At 41.9% G+C, this 15,166-nt stretch overlaps 1 protein-coding gene across 1 annotated transcript in view; it reads right to left on the reverse strand.

Moving 5' to 3' along the window:
- The window catches only part of CDH23 (cadherin related 23), a 1,814,588-nt gene that overhangs the window by 512,919 nt on the left and 1,286,503 nt on the right, over positions 1-15,166 (reverse strand). The window contains exons 22-23 of the mRNA XM_029608940.1: positions 9,362-9,551; positions 7,872-8,017 (exon numbers count right to left, since the gene is read on the reverse strand). Coding sequence (XP_029464800.1) covers positions 7,872-8,017; positions 9,362-9,551 — 336 coding nt within the window. The remainder of the gene's footprint in view (positions 1-7,871; positions 8,018-9,361; positions 9,552-15,166) is intronic.

Raw genomic sequence — 15,166 nt, forward strand, 5'->3', positions numbered from 1 at the left:
CGCCCTGCAATGCTTCCAGACCACGTAAATTTTACGTGGTCTGGAATGCTTCCAGACCACGTAAATGCTTCCAGACCACATAAATTTACGCCCTGCAATGCTTCCAGACCACGTAAATGCATGCACAAAAGTGAACATACATGTTTATTTTTTACTTCTATAAAATATGGAATAAGTGAGTAGAGGCTACTTACATGCATATTTGCTATACATAATGGGGCAGATTTTCCACAGTGCGCACACATGGATGTGCCAATTTTCTACCATGCGTGCGCATGGTAGAAAATACATGGGTCACACGTATGTGCAGGTAGTGCATGCAGGGGGGGGAAGACTTATGCAATTTCCTCGTGGTGACGCATTCCGGCCTTCCCCAGTTCCCTACCCCCCTACCCATACTCCCTCCCTCTTCCCCTCTCCTCCCCACCCCCTACACCCTACCCTTTTTTGGTATTTTGATTTGTTTTGCAACTCACTTCAGCTCCAGCCAGCTGCCGGCGCATGAGTCTCCGGGACAGCGAATAATGGCTTACTAAAAGGTAGGTCTCAAAGAAGTCAGCAGAGATTGAATTTCCTATTGATCAAGCTCTGAGAACCTTTTCGAAAGATGAGTGGACTGCAACCTCAGCAAGACACCATCTGACACAACATCCTGAGATAATCACTCCTGCTCCTTCACCTGAAGAGAACTGGGTATCTTCTCACATACAAATTTCATTGCTGTTCTTGTCTCCACCAGCAGCTCCGGTACAGCATTCCAAGCATCCACCACCCTCTCTCCATGAAAAAATATTGCCTGACATTGTTCCTGAGTCTATCGCCTTGGAGTTTTATATCATGACCTCTAGGTCTGCAACTTCCTTTCCATTGACAAAGCTTTGCTTCTTATACATTAATACCTTTCAGATATTTAAGAGGTCCATGCTCAGTACGCTGGCAGCAGGTTATCCAGATATCTTTAGCTAATATATTCAGCAGAACAAGTCTCCCACTGAATATATATAGCTAAAGTTACCTGTATAAAGTTAACCATGTGACTTTGCTGCTTGTTGGATTACTCAATATTTGGAAAAAAAAAATCTCTCTCCTGCAGGCCAGCAGAGGCCCAATCCCTCCCATCCCCTAAGTTAACCAAAAAATGTTGGCCAAATTCCCCCTTCCCTGCTTATAAATGTGTCAGGGTACTACAGTACAGGTCCCTGCCCTCATGAGCATGTATTTGTGTGAGGCTTAGGCACTGACAATGAGTGTTATTGATTTGCTACACTGACTCCCCGTTGCATATTACAAGAGAGGCACTTACAATCTGTAGCTGTCCACTGCTAGCAGAAAGGAAAAATAATAAAGGAAGCCAGAAGAAACTGTCTGTAGGTGCTACCAGACTTGTTTCACTGCAGCAGTTGGGCTTTTTCAGAACCGTATGCTTCAGGATAAGATTTAAGGAGCAAAGATCCCCCCTCCCTTCCTGAGACTGACATAACCATGAGGTCTCATGCTTTGAGTCAGCCAATGGGAGTTCAGCAGTGATCCAGAAAGCAAAAGCAAGGGGAATCTAACCAATGGAAAGCCAGATGAGGGAAAAAAAAGGCGGGTTCTGTGGTTAGCCAGAGACAGGAGCTTCACAGAGAAGCAAGGAAGGACAGAGTCCCAGGGAAAGAATCCAGAGAACGAGTGGAGTCTGAGGAAGGAGAAGCTTGCTGGTTTACAGAGAACTGGAGAGCTAAGGAAAAGAGAAAAGAAGGCAGAGCTGGAGAGGAAGAATCAGAGAAGGAACAGCATTTTCATAGCAGTGTCACAGAGCAGTTTCAGGCTGCTGGGAGGAGACCTGGGTGTTCAGAAAAAGGTTGCCAAGGTCTCTGGAGGCAGGAGCTGAATATCTGAGCCCTCATCCAAAGGAAAGAACAGAGATAAGTACCCTTAAAATCAAATACTAACTTTCTCAGGAGCAATACACACAATGGGGGTCTCTGTCTGTGCCCCTGCATTATAACATCTACACTGCCACAGTAACTGTTAGTCTGCCTCATCAACTAAGTTTCCAGAGACTGAGTATAAACCAATTCAGGTGGATAAGGACCCTCACCTACAGGGCTGGTGGGGTCCCAACCTATCTGGGTATTTAGGGAACTGGAGTTTATTCCATGAGGGAATTCCACCCATACCAAAATACAGCAGCACTCTTGAGGTGATGGTTTATCAACATCTTGCACCAAACTACAGGGGCCTCAACTTTCATATGTATAATACATTTATGATTTATACGTACATTTTTCTGCTTTTTATTTTTTGGTATGCACACTTACTGGACTGGAAACGGTGACTGGGAATAGTATAATACTGTTGTGGGCAAGTGTGTAAAGTTACTGTAAGGGTTTTGGGGTATAAATTGCTATCTGTCACAAGGTATAGCCCAAGCAATTCATTTCCTTTATTGTTCCTAATGATCTGTATTGTGTATACCTAACTTCATTTTATTGATTTTGCTCCCCCATTAGAATAAGTTTCTCTCTATTCCTGCCTTATCAATACATCTATTGTGTTATTCCAAGTTTATAGTAAAAGCATTAAGTGTTAACAGTGGAGTGGTGTTTTTCTTTGCCATACCCCGTTCCCAGGTTTGGGGTGCAAATCACAGGGGCCCGGGGGGGAAAAAAAAAAAGTATCGGGAGTCAAGAATTATCTGTCCCAGAGTCGCTAACGTAACCCACAATCCCCCACTCTGTCCCCTCATACCCTGGATGCAAGTTGGGGTTCTTCTTCTTGTGCAGCCCTCTCTCCTGGCACTGAGCAAACATACCTTGAAAGAGGTGTTACACAAAAATGAGGCACCCTCCCCTGAACCCTCCCACATTTTCCAGTATTCCTGCAGGAGGAGAATCATGTACTTCGGCACAGTCAGGCAAAGGTGTTATGCCAAGGGGAGCTTCTAGCCCCCCCGTCCCCAGTATCCTCACCTTACGCCCTGTATCTTTAAAAATGTTGGGAGGGGTGGCCCAGATGCTTTCCCCACATTCTCCCTCCCTCCCATCAGACATCACAATCATGTGTGGTAGTAAAGCCCTGCCTCCCTCCCAAAGTGAAAGCTCTCAGTTAAACAAATATCCCCTCTCACCACTCCCCAGAAGAGGAGTCAAGGCCTAGCTGGAAAGACACCAGTTTCATCCTCCTGACTCAGTGTCCTGTACTGCTCTGACAGCAGTGTCGTTAGCATTTGAGCTTTGCAATCAGAGCAATGCAGACACCCGGAGGGAGGGCTGTAAGCCTGTTATCCTCCTAGCATCGCTTTGACGACAATGCTGATAACGTATGCAAAGGGCAATGCAGTCAGAGCAACTCGAGTCACTAGCCAGGAAGAAAAAAAAAATCTTGTGTCATCCCCAGCTAGGCTTTTATTCCTTTTTGGGTATAACTTCTGGGGAGTGGGGAAGGGGATCAGGAGGCCTCGGTTTCACCAACAGCTTTCACTTTGGGCATGATTATGGATTCTGGTGGGATGGAAAATGATGGAGGGGAGTCCAAATAAGCAAATTTCTATAAAAGGTAGGTATGATTATCCATCCAGAACAACCTGCGAGTCCTGGGCTTTAACTCACTGCTCCAAGTATAAGGAGATTTGTCAGCTATTTTATCAATAAACAAATGCAAGACTACAACTTCCAGAATGCTGGGTGACTGAAATCCACAAAAAAAAACAAACAAAAAAAACCCCCCAAGACTGTCTCTAAAAGTATTGCCATTAATTAAGAAAACTAATGTCAGGCAAAATTAATCACAAACACAATTCACTAATCAACAACAGGAAAATTAAACATGAATAAAACATAAATAGGCAAATTTTAAAATGAGAGCACAAGCAGAGATACGCTGGAATTTTAAATTGTTCGTGCACATGATTTAAAATAAATACACCTGCTGTGAAAAAGTATGCTCCTCATTTTAAGAGGTTACTCAAGCTGCTCTCGTTACATATCTTCCATAGGACTTGGCCGGCTTTAACACGTGTATGGAAGCATATTTTAAAATATGCTCACACAAGAGTCAGTCTCAGTTTTACCAATTAGTTCACCAGTTTGCCCAGTCAATCTCAAGTCATCCAGACCCCTCTGATTCTTCATCATGCACACCCCCACTTGACCAAGACCCCTCACCATGTTGGGTAAAAGCCCTAAAGTGCTAGATCTGCAGACTTATTTATTTATTTAGCACTTTTATATACCGATATTCAAGTAACAGAGTTACCAATCACGTCAGTTTACATTCCAACAATAACCATGACATGAGAATGTCTTACATTAAACCAGGGTGATCAAACTTGGATACAAAGAACTGGGTTTAACACAGTATATAAGCAAGGTGGATTGACCGGCGAGCCTAATGCTTGCTGTGTAGTGTTCGGTGACTAAGAATAGGGCAAAGGTATTAAGTGCAACTACCTCGGGTTTATTAAAGCGAGGGTACCATTAAGGAGAAGCCAAGGACCAAGTCTACTAGAGGAAGATTTGATAAGGTAGCTGAGTTAAGAGAAGGCTTGGTTGAACAACCAGGTCTTGAGTCTTTTTTTAAAGGTGATCGGACATTGTATGAGCCTGAGGTCTGGAGGGAGCGAGTTCCATTGCTTTGGGCCGGCGGTGGAGAGAGCTCTTTTTCTTAATGCCGTTTTGATAGGGGGGGCCTGTAGAGTGACTCTGTATGCTTGTCTCACCGGTCTGGAGGAAGTGCGAGGCTGAAAGGGGATCGTGAGATCCAGAGGGGTGATGTTGTGTATGGCTTTGTGGATGATTGATAAGACTTTGAACATAATTCTGAATTTGATTGGGAGCCAGTGCAGGTTCTTTAGGATGGGTGTTATATGGTCTCTTTTGTTGGTTTTGGTTAGGATCCTTGCTGTAGCATTTTGTAACATATGTAAAGGTTTTATAGTGATAGCAGGGAGGCCGAGTAAAAGTGAATTGCAATAATCTATTTTAGTGAAAATGATTGCTTGTAAAACTGATCGGAAATCTTGGAAGTGGAGGAGGGGTCTCAACCGTTTTAAAACTTGTAGTTTAAAAAAGCAATCCTTTACGGTGTTATTGATGAAACTTCTGCAGTTCAGTTGGTTATCCATGATGACTCCCAAGGACTGGTTGAGAAGCGAGGTGTGAGTTGGACAACAGGCGATTCCCATCTTGGGTGATGAGGAGGAACTCTTGTCTTGTTGGGATTGAGTATCAAGTTGAGGCTTGTTAGCAGGTTGTTGATGGATTGTAGACAAGAATTCCAGAAATCCAGGGTTTTGTGAAGTGAGTCAGTAATCGGTATGAGAATTTGAACATCGTCTGCGTATAGATAATGGGTTAGATTTAGCTTGGTAAGAAGCTGACAGAGCGGGAGCAAGTATATGTTGAATAAAGTTGGAGATAATGAAGAACCTTGTGGGACTCCCAGAGTGGAGCTAATTGGGTGTGACTCTTTACTGTTGATCTTGACCTTGTAATGCCTGTTCTGGAGGAAAGATTTGAACCAGTTGAGGGCGATGCCTTTGATGCCAATATCAGATAGACGATCTATTAGTATAGCGTGATTCACCGTGTCAAATGCCGCTGTTAGGTCAAGGAGGATGAGCAGACAGGGTTGTTTTTTTTCGAGGTTCAAGAGGATGGTGTCCGTTAGTGAGATTAGGAGGGATTCTGTGTTTCGTGATTTATGGAAGCAGAGTTGAGACGGGGAGAGTATGTTGTTGTTGTCCAAGAATTCCGAGAGTTATTTACTATTCTTTCCAAGATTTTAGCGATGAACGGAAGGTTTGCTATAGGGTGAAAGTTGGCCGGGTTGTCTGGAGAAAGATTTGTTTTTTTCAGAAGAGGTTTCAGGATGGCGAGTTTGAGGGGGTCAGGGACTAGGCCCTGAGCTAGGGAGCAATTGATGATTTGGGCAATGGGCTTGGTGATGGCTTGAGAGCTGGTGATGAGAAGGTTGGCTGGGATCGCATCGAGAGGATGAGAAGCTGGTTTAAGTTTCTTTAGCACATTTTCAATCTCTAAAGAGGAGGTAGGCTCAAAGGACTCCAGGCTTGTGGTTTATTGTAGAGGAGTAGAGAAGGGAAGTGGAGGAATAGGTTCTTTATTTTCCTTAAGCGGGGCCAGAAGGTTAGAGATCTTGTTCTTGAAATAGGTGGCTAGTTCAGCGGCTTTGCTTGCGGCTTTATCATCCGGAATGGACGTAGCGGGTGGTTTGGTGAGGGATGACACCATGGAAAAGAGGGCTTTTGGGTCAAAGATGAAGTGGTGGATTTTCTGTGAATAGAAGTCTCTTTTTATGCGAAGGATGGAGATCTTGTAATGGTGCTTAAGGGATTTGAAAGCCGACAGGTTTGCAGTAGACGGGTTTTTGCGCCATAACTGTTCTCTATTTCTGAGTTCACGCTTTATGGTTTTTAGCTCTGGTGTATACCACGGTTTTTTGTTGTCTTTGACTGAATGACTTTGGTGGTTAACGGGCAGGTAAGGTCTGCCACTTTTTAGTGATTTTAGACCAGGAGGCTGCGGCTGAGTCAGCATCCGAGAGATCAAGATGGATTAGTTCTGCAGATCAGTGAGAGCTGAGGGTTTCCTGGTTACATAGCTTCCTGAATTGGACCGTGGTTTTCTGTGTTGACACGGGGGTAGGTTGGTGTGTCTTCAAGGAGGTGGTGATTAGCATATGGTCCGACCATGGGACTGGCAGGCAGACTGTGTGAGAAGATAGGGTGAGGCCCTGGTTTATGAAGATAAGGTCCAACGTGTGTCCTGCTTTATGGGTAGGTTCATTAATGATTTGTTTGAAGCCCATGAAGTTAAGAGTGTTGAGGAATGCGTCGCAGCTGGAAGAGCGTGGGGTTGCATCCACATGGAGATTGAAATCTCGCAGGAGTATGGCCGGCGTGTCAGTATTGATGTGTTTAGCTATGCATTCAATCAGAGGAGATGGGTCTGATTCGAGGCATCCTGGTGGGGCATAGGTGAGTCCTATTTGCAGGTGGGAGGATTTAAAGACTGCAAATTCAAGAGAATGTGATGCGTTTGTGACCTGAAGTGACAATCCTAGTTTTTTGTTAGCTGCAAGAAGCAGACCACCTCCTCTTTTTTTCAGTCTGGGGATGGAGAATATGTCGTAAGATTGAAGAGGAAGTTGGTTGATTATACCAATATCTTTGGGCTTTAGCCAAGTTTCGGTGATGGCACAAAGGTCAGGATGAGCTTCCATAAGATAGTCATATAGGAGGTGAGTCTTTTTCGTTAGGGATTGTGCGTTCAGCAGAGTTAAGGTGAATAGGGTAAGGCCCAGCAGTTGGTTCAGAGGCGAGATCATGATTGGGATGAGTCTTTTTTGTTGTATGTTGCTCCTCATCAGGAGCAACAGTAAAGTTACATGATAACAAGCTGCCACGTGCTGCGGCCTCCACTTTTAAAATATGGAGTTGTGTGTAACATTTGGCCTCACCCCAGAATGCCTATGCCCCACCTTATTCCCGGCTTTTAAAATCTGCATTGCTCACATGCATCCCACATACGCACTTATGTGGGCATTATAGCGCGTGCAACACTTTTAAAATCGACCTCATACTTCGTAAACAACTGCAAGCCTGATCTCCCATCATACATTAAGATTAAAGCTAAAGCAAAAGGGATGGGTTTTATCCATTTTACATTGCTTAATGGACTGCATAAACAAGCAGTGAGAACATGTGGAAGTAGACGGGATGTGAAGAGAGAGTGTGTGTGTAGGGGAGAAAGAGGACCAATGCTTGTAGTCTATAATTTAGTGCTGGTACACTACTAACCTGAACAAGTCCGGAGAGAGTGCCTGACTGAGCGGGATCTTGGAACAAGCATAAAAAAGGGGACATTTACCTGGAAGACCGAGGATCCAATAGGTATCCCCTCAAGGACGTCGGCAGTAAACGGAAGGTTCTGGAAAGTGGGGTCATTGTCATTGAGGTCCAACAGGTTCACCATAACAGTAGCACTACTCGTGGCCCGTAAAGCTGGCCTCCCTCCTGCAGGGAAAAGGACAGCATGATCAACATAGCTGCTCACAATAGGTTACCCAACCTTCCTTTCTTACCTTCTCTGTCTCCTTTTATTACTTTAAACCTGTACATTTTACTTTGCGTGTGTATGTTCCAAAATCCTACCCTTATTATCAAGTAAAGAATAAAACAAAAATCATATAGTTAGTTGAAGGGAGATCAACAAAATCATTGGGCAGAGTGGACACCTTTATAAGACTAACATTTGGTTTATGATTCCAACATTTGGCACCGCTGAGGCCCTTTCCTTGATAGTGCCTCAGTCCCAAACGCCTGAATCTTAAAATATGTGTTAGCACAAGAACCAAATTCAGATCCTACAGCTAATCTTCCCATTTTACAGGTTTCTATTATTGCAGCACTGGGATAAATTTCCATGTAATACCCAACAGGAAATGCCGTACCCTAACGGCATGGCCAAGTGTTCCAGGATCAAAAATAAGAGGACTTAAAGCTCTAGTTAGACTGCTCAAAATAACTTTCCCTTTCTTGGCTCTAGGGGATAACTTTTGGTCTTATTACTAATTTTACTGACTTTCTTCTCCTCTTTTTTTCTAATATATTTATATATCTTTTTCTTGGACTAACGCGCCCTTTTAATTGTGGCCATACCTGTATTCTGAAACCTCTTTCCTAGAGTCCATCTGTCAGCTGTGCTTCACTTGGAGTTACAATGCAACACGACAGCAGTACAGGCCACAAGTGGCGGAATGTAAATGTGTAACCGGTGGGCAGATAGCAGGACCTAGCCCCAGCCTTCTCCCATGACCTCCAGTCAATAATCCAAGCTTCTGAATACATCCTGAGCTCTAGTATTATTTGCTTATAAAATGTAAACATTTCTCTGAGAAAGGGAGGGCGGCACTATTCCACACCTTCCACGTGAGATATTCTTTACAACTTTGGATCTAGCTGCAGAATTTACATCTCGCTGAAACACTAATGAGGGTGATACTAAGTTTGTCTGTTTTTGGTTAAATTAACAAGTAACAGTGTTAAGGGACTAAGCCAAATATAAAGAATGATGCCACTAAATGCTATAGGATATGATTGGCATGGAGGTGTGGATGATTGTTTAGTCACTCTCAAGAAGCATGAGAGCTGGAAGTTTTGCTGATGAATACTGACTTCCAGATAAAAGGCAAAACAATTTTCAAGTTTAGAGGGATAGAATTTTGATTTGTTCCAACACAAAGGATATAAGCCCCTGGATCCCCTTCCAATGTACTGTACATCCTCTTCTCTTCTTGGGCCATTTGAGCAAACCCCAATAATAACTCAGCTCCGCGAAGGAGCAGCAATGAGGCTTACGGTCAGTAGCTGAAATGACTATCTTTCTCATCAGCTCAGCTTCCACAGGGTCTGGGTTCTCCCGATCCAGCACCATCCCAGTGCTTCGAATCTTCCCTGTTGTGCTGTTTAACGCATAAAACTTGTTTGGTGGATTGATGCTGTACACCACAGTGCCATTCTCAGCTAGATCAGGGTCATAGGCAAATACCTGACGATTAAAGACAGCAATGTGCCAAGATATGATTTAGAAATAAATGCAATATCCTAAACAATGGATAGACATTTATGTACCCTAGGCCCTACCCTCCCACACCCATATACATTTTACTGGAGCCTAATATAATTCAAAGGCATTTATTATTTTATTGAAAGAAATGCCAACTGTACTTTTTTAGCAAGGATATTCACTACTAATTAAATTATAAACATTTCTTCTACCTTATCCCTTTTAAAACATTCCCTGCCTTCACAACATTTCACAAGCATCAGCAGGTACCCCCATTGTACTTCTGCGACAGGCCACCATTCTTGTGTGCTCACATCAAAAACACACAAACAACATTGTACCATTGTTTGTCTAGCTATGGTAAATGAGTGTTTTGTGTTTTAGTTAGTGCAATAAAGCGTTATTTTTTACTTTATTTTATTAGGCTGCTTACAAAGTGCCTGCACTGATGTAGTGCCAGCAGAGATTTGCACATGCTTTTTCTGTGGGTACTTCTACATAAAATAAAATGTGTAGATCTGAAAATATAATCTACTGGTAAGATAGTAGTTTATTAAATTGTTCTTTTCCTTTCCTGGCAGGGTAAATTAAATTGTGGAAAACACGTTGTATCAATTATTTATAAGTTACATGCATCAGCTTGAATCTATTAAATCAATTCTTAAAAGGACTTACATTTTTTTAATTTTTGGAAAGATTTCTTCTCCTAAACACTTTGGACCATTCATAGCACTCCGCAGTTAACCAAGTTTATAATCTTCACTTGTATATTTACCGCTCGGAGTCATTTTTAATTAATCATCGGTCCACTAGAAACATTTTTTTGGTGTAATAAAACTGCTTTAGTTTCATGTGTGATACAAAACTTAGCAACATGAAAATGCACATCATGGACAACTGAGAGAAGCCTTTGGAGAACCTGCTTACCCAATACTACAACCATTTTCTTCTTCGGTGTTTAGGTACTGCAGAGCTGAAAACAGGTCTAATTTATATGTTACTCACGTGGCCATTGATATGCTATGACTGACAGACAATTTCATATGGATTAAAACAGGGAATCACATGAACTGGATCCACTCTCCTTATTTAGCCTATCTGGTGTGACATTGTAGATTGAAGATCCACTTTTGTTCCCGTTGTCTAAGCCACCTAACTCTATCACCCCCTCTCCAATGTGGCAATACTATCTCTAGCACTGTCCATCGTATATCTTCAAATGTGTGATTGAATTCTTTAAAATGAGCCAGGGGGTGCTTCCATTTTGCCTGTTTTTAAGCAACTTTTATGCTCTGTCAGTATTGTGCGAATCTGATGTTTCGTCATTCCAACATAGATCAGCTGCCACGGGCAGTATATTGCATACACCGCAAAAGATGTTTGACAATTAAATTCAGTTGGCAGTGTAATTGTTTGGCCCAATGTAATTTTAATCGTAGCTTGTGTAGATTTAAGTGGGCAAAAAGAACACTTTAAACACAGTCTGATATACTCTGTCACTGTAAGAGGATTATGACAGCTGGTGTGTACCACGTGATCCTTTATATTTAAACCTCTGGAGAAGGCAATTCTGAGTGGTTCTTTAAACAAAGGGTGGATTTCCTGAAAAAATGGCCCAGAGCTTGCAGATAGCTCAACTCACAGGTGCAGATGGTAGTATATGTCTCAGCACTAGAGTCTGTTGGTGTGATTCCCCTGTTTAGGGTTTTGGTAAAAATAAATAAGCCCTATTGGCATATAGAGCTCAACAGTATGCCGTTCTGACACACGATACAGGATATCCTCTTTGTAGAAAACGATTTGCCATCTGTTTAACCTGGATTTTGTAGTCAGCCCAATCCATGCACAGTCTCCTTAATTGCAAGAACTGGCCTATAGCAAGGTTAGTTTTAAAAGTAACCGGTTGAAAACTGTCATATCGTAACAAGTTATTCCGTTCGTTCATCTTTCGAAATATACTGGTTTTTAAAGACTGATCATGTTTAGAAATCAGAATATCAAGGTACGCTACCTGCTGGTGGTGGAAATTGATAGTAAATTTAAGGCATGTGTCCAGATTATTCAGCCAGGTGTGGAATTCCAATAAAGTAGATTGTGGGCCATCCCAGATGATGAAGACGTCATCTATGTATCTTTTCCAGTACTTCATATGCTGACTCCATGCACAATCATAGATATGAGATGATTCAAAGGTAGTAACAAAAATGTTTGCCACGTCCAGTGCCATGGCAGCACCCATAGCCGTTCCTCGGATCTGTAAGAAACATTTCTCCTTGAACATGAAATAATTCTTGCTAAGGGCCAATTTCAGTATCTCAATAATGTATTCTGTGGGTATGCGTTGCGGCTGAGGACGTGATTCCAACACTTTGGTAACTGCTGATACAGCTTGATCTTGGGGGATCACGGTATACAGGGATTCAATATCCATGGTTATTAATAAGCAATCTTGGGTTAATTTGACGGTGGCTAAATACTGGAGCATGCTGGAACTGTCCTTAATGTATGAGCGTGCCTGTGAAACAAATGGTTGTAATATTTTGTCTAAAAATATGGAAATAGGTTCTAACACAGACTCATTGGCTGACATGACTGGCCTTCCTGGCGGGTCAAAGTTTTATGAATTTTGGGTACGAGATAAAGAATTGGTATCCAAGGATTTTTATTAATCAAATAATCTTGTTCCGCGTTAGTAAGATAGCCCTGCTCGAGGCCACGCTCTACTATTTCTTTGACTTCAGCCATAATATCGTGTGTGGGATCTTCCGTGAGTTCTTGATAGAATATGGTATTAGATAGCTGGCGGTGTGCTTCTTGTAAATATGCTGATTTACTCATAACCACCACCGCACCTCCCTTGTCAGCGGGTTTGATGATTATGTCTTTCCTATTTTTAAGCTGTTGAAGTGCCTGGGATTCTGAATGGGACATGTTAAAAACGTGTGCTGTTTCGCTTTCTCAATCTTTTGAACATCCCGTAGGACTAGTTCTTGAAAAGTGTTCACAGCAGCATCTCCCGGGGGGGGGGGGGGGGGGAGTGGACTCCATCTGGATATAGGCTTGACAAGAGATGATATAGTTGGAAAAGAAGGGGATCGAGACAAAAAAAATTTCCGTTGTGGTTGTCTAATAAACAGCGGAACTGGAATGGGTCGTGTTTTTGCATGGGGACGTAATTTAATCCCTTGTTTAATATTATTTCATCGGTTGGAGTCCGTGCACATCCTGAAATGTTGATCACTGCCGAAGATGTGTTATGCCCCTCCGTACTATTTAAGGTGGAAAATTGCAAGTTGGAAATTGCGACCAGGTCCTTGGCCGACTCCATTCTGTGTTCTGGTAATTCCGAGTTCCCCGCCGCCATCCACGAGTGTTCTGGCCCCTGTATGGGGGCTGCCGAGCATGCTCCCCCAACGTTAGCTCCTCATTGCTACCGGATGAACTATCAGGGAAATTGAAAGTAACATGTCTGGGTTTTTTTATCAGCTTGATCTGGATTCAGCCAATGATAAATGGTTCCTTTTTTATAATCTGCTTCGTCTCTCTGAAATTTATTGATTTTAGTGGCCTTAATATTTCCATGTTCTGTTTAAATTCCTGTAGACTAGTATCAAAGATGTCTAATGCCACATTGTGTTTTAATGATTTCAGCATTGTTTGTGCTTGTTCCTGAAGTTCTGCCGCAATCTTATGTGCTTGACTAACGATGAGTAACATCATGTCCATAGAGCATTTGTTAAGACTAAAAGGACCATTTTTCTAAAAACTCGGGGTATTCTGTATAAATCTTGGGTTCTTTAACCATCCGTAATCCTCTTGGTATTCGTTGGTGCTTGAGATACTCTACCAATGTAGCGCTGTGTAATTCTGTATGGCTCCAAGATCGGTCCAATGGGAACAAAAGTGGATCTTCAATCTACAATCAGTCACATCAGATGGGCTAAATAAGGAAATAGAGTGGGTCTAGTTCATGTGATTCCCTATTTTAATCCATATGAAATTGTCTGTCAATCATAGCATGTCAATGGCCACGTGAGTAACATATAAATTAGACCCGATTTCAGCTCGGCAGTACCTATACGCCGAAGAAGAAAATGGTCACAGTATTGGGTAAGCAGGTTCTCCAAAGGCTTCTCTCAGTTGTCCGTGATGTGCATTTTCTTGGTGCTAAGTTTTGTATCACACATGAAACTAAAGCAGTTTTATTACAGAAGATATATAATGGATCCTCCCCGTTGGAATGAACGTTTGAGGATATCCAGAGATTCCTTGCACCAAGCGGCAGCTTGAATAAACCAAAGAGTCCCTGAGGCAGCAGCACGTGAAACGTGACTTCACGTTGGACTCTGGCTTTTCAGTTTCCACACAAAGGGAAGTGCCATTTTTCATTTTTTAAAAAAGAAAAAAACAGAAATTCGTTTCCATATATATCCCAAAAAATATTTCGAGTGGACCGATGATTAAAAATGACTCCGAGCGGTAAATATACAAGTGAAGATTATAAACTTGGTTAACCGTGAAGAATGGTCCGAAGCGTTTAGGAGAAGAAATCTTTCCAAAAATAAAATATTTAAAAAATGTAAGTCATTTTAAGAATTGATTTAATAGAGTCAAGCTGATGCATTGAACTTATAAATACTTGATACAATGTGTTTTCCACAGAAAAATCTATTCGTTGATCAAGGGACAATTTATAGATTTAATGAGGGTAAATTAAATTTCAAAAGAGAGCCTCTGGCCACCTTGTTATTTTCAAAGCATGCAAATGAAAAATGTTCTTTCAAAGACAATGGGAAAGGTAATTAGCTGCACTTAAAGTTGACTGTTAAACTGTTGTCCCCCCCACCCCCACTCCCACCCCCCGGAAGATTGTCTTTGATGACCATGTCTTGTCAGCAGGAGGGCCATTTTGGCTAGAAGCCAATGCTATATTATTTTCCAAATTAAACTGACATCAAGTGACCATTAATGGACAGGGAAAGATATTAGAAATTATTATAATTTACTTTCCATGAAATACTATTTATATTTTAAGGGGCAATGGTAGGCTTTTGTAACAGAAGTGGGTTTACCTGCCTGAAGCTAATGAGGGGCAAGGGATTAAATACTAATGAGACTTTTAATTTAAGTATAAAAGATAATGATGCATTTGTTTAAAGATAGGCAGAGGGAGAGACAGTAATATACTTATAGCCATGAGATGAGGTTTATTTGCAACTTGCCTGCAGAATGAGAAATTTTTTTTTTTTTTTTGTCTCTGGTGTTTTTCTCTTCTGCCAGCAGGAACATGCATAGCCTTTTGTGTGTTTTTTTTATGCGAGAGAATTAAAGTGAGTTTTTAAAATGATTTTGTTTTGTTCAGACTAATTTAGCTCAGGGAAGTTTCCAAAGATTTGTCGCAGTCTTTTTTAGAATAGAGAGGAGATTTTGGACAGTCATCTTCAGGAAGCTTGTTAATCCTGTATCTATGTTGAGAGCTGGATCTCAAGCATCTGTCACTGTTCATTACCCATCTGGATTATAGAGAAGTTCATCTAAAGGATTCAACCATCACATGAGATTAAACCGAGAATTTATGCTAATATTCTGGCCAGAAT

This window comes from Rhinatrema bivittatum, chromosome 7, assembly GCF_901001135.1.
Source record: "Rhinatrema bivittatum chromosome 7, aRhiBiv1.1, whole genome shotgun sequence".
Classification (NCBI taxonomy): domain Eukaryota; kingdom Metazoa; phylum Chordata; class Amphibia; order Gymnophiona; family Rhinatrematidae; genus Rhinatrema; species Rhinatrema bivittatum.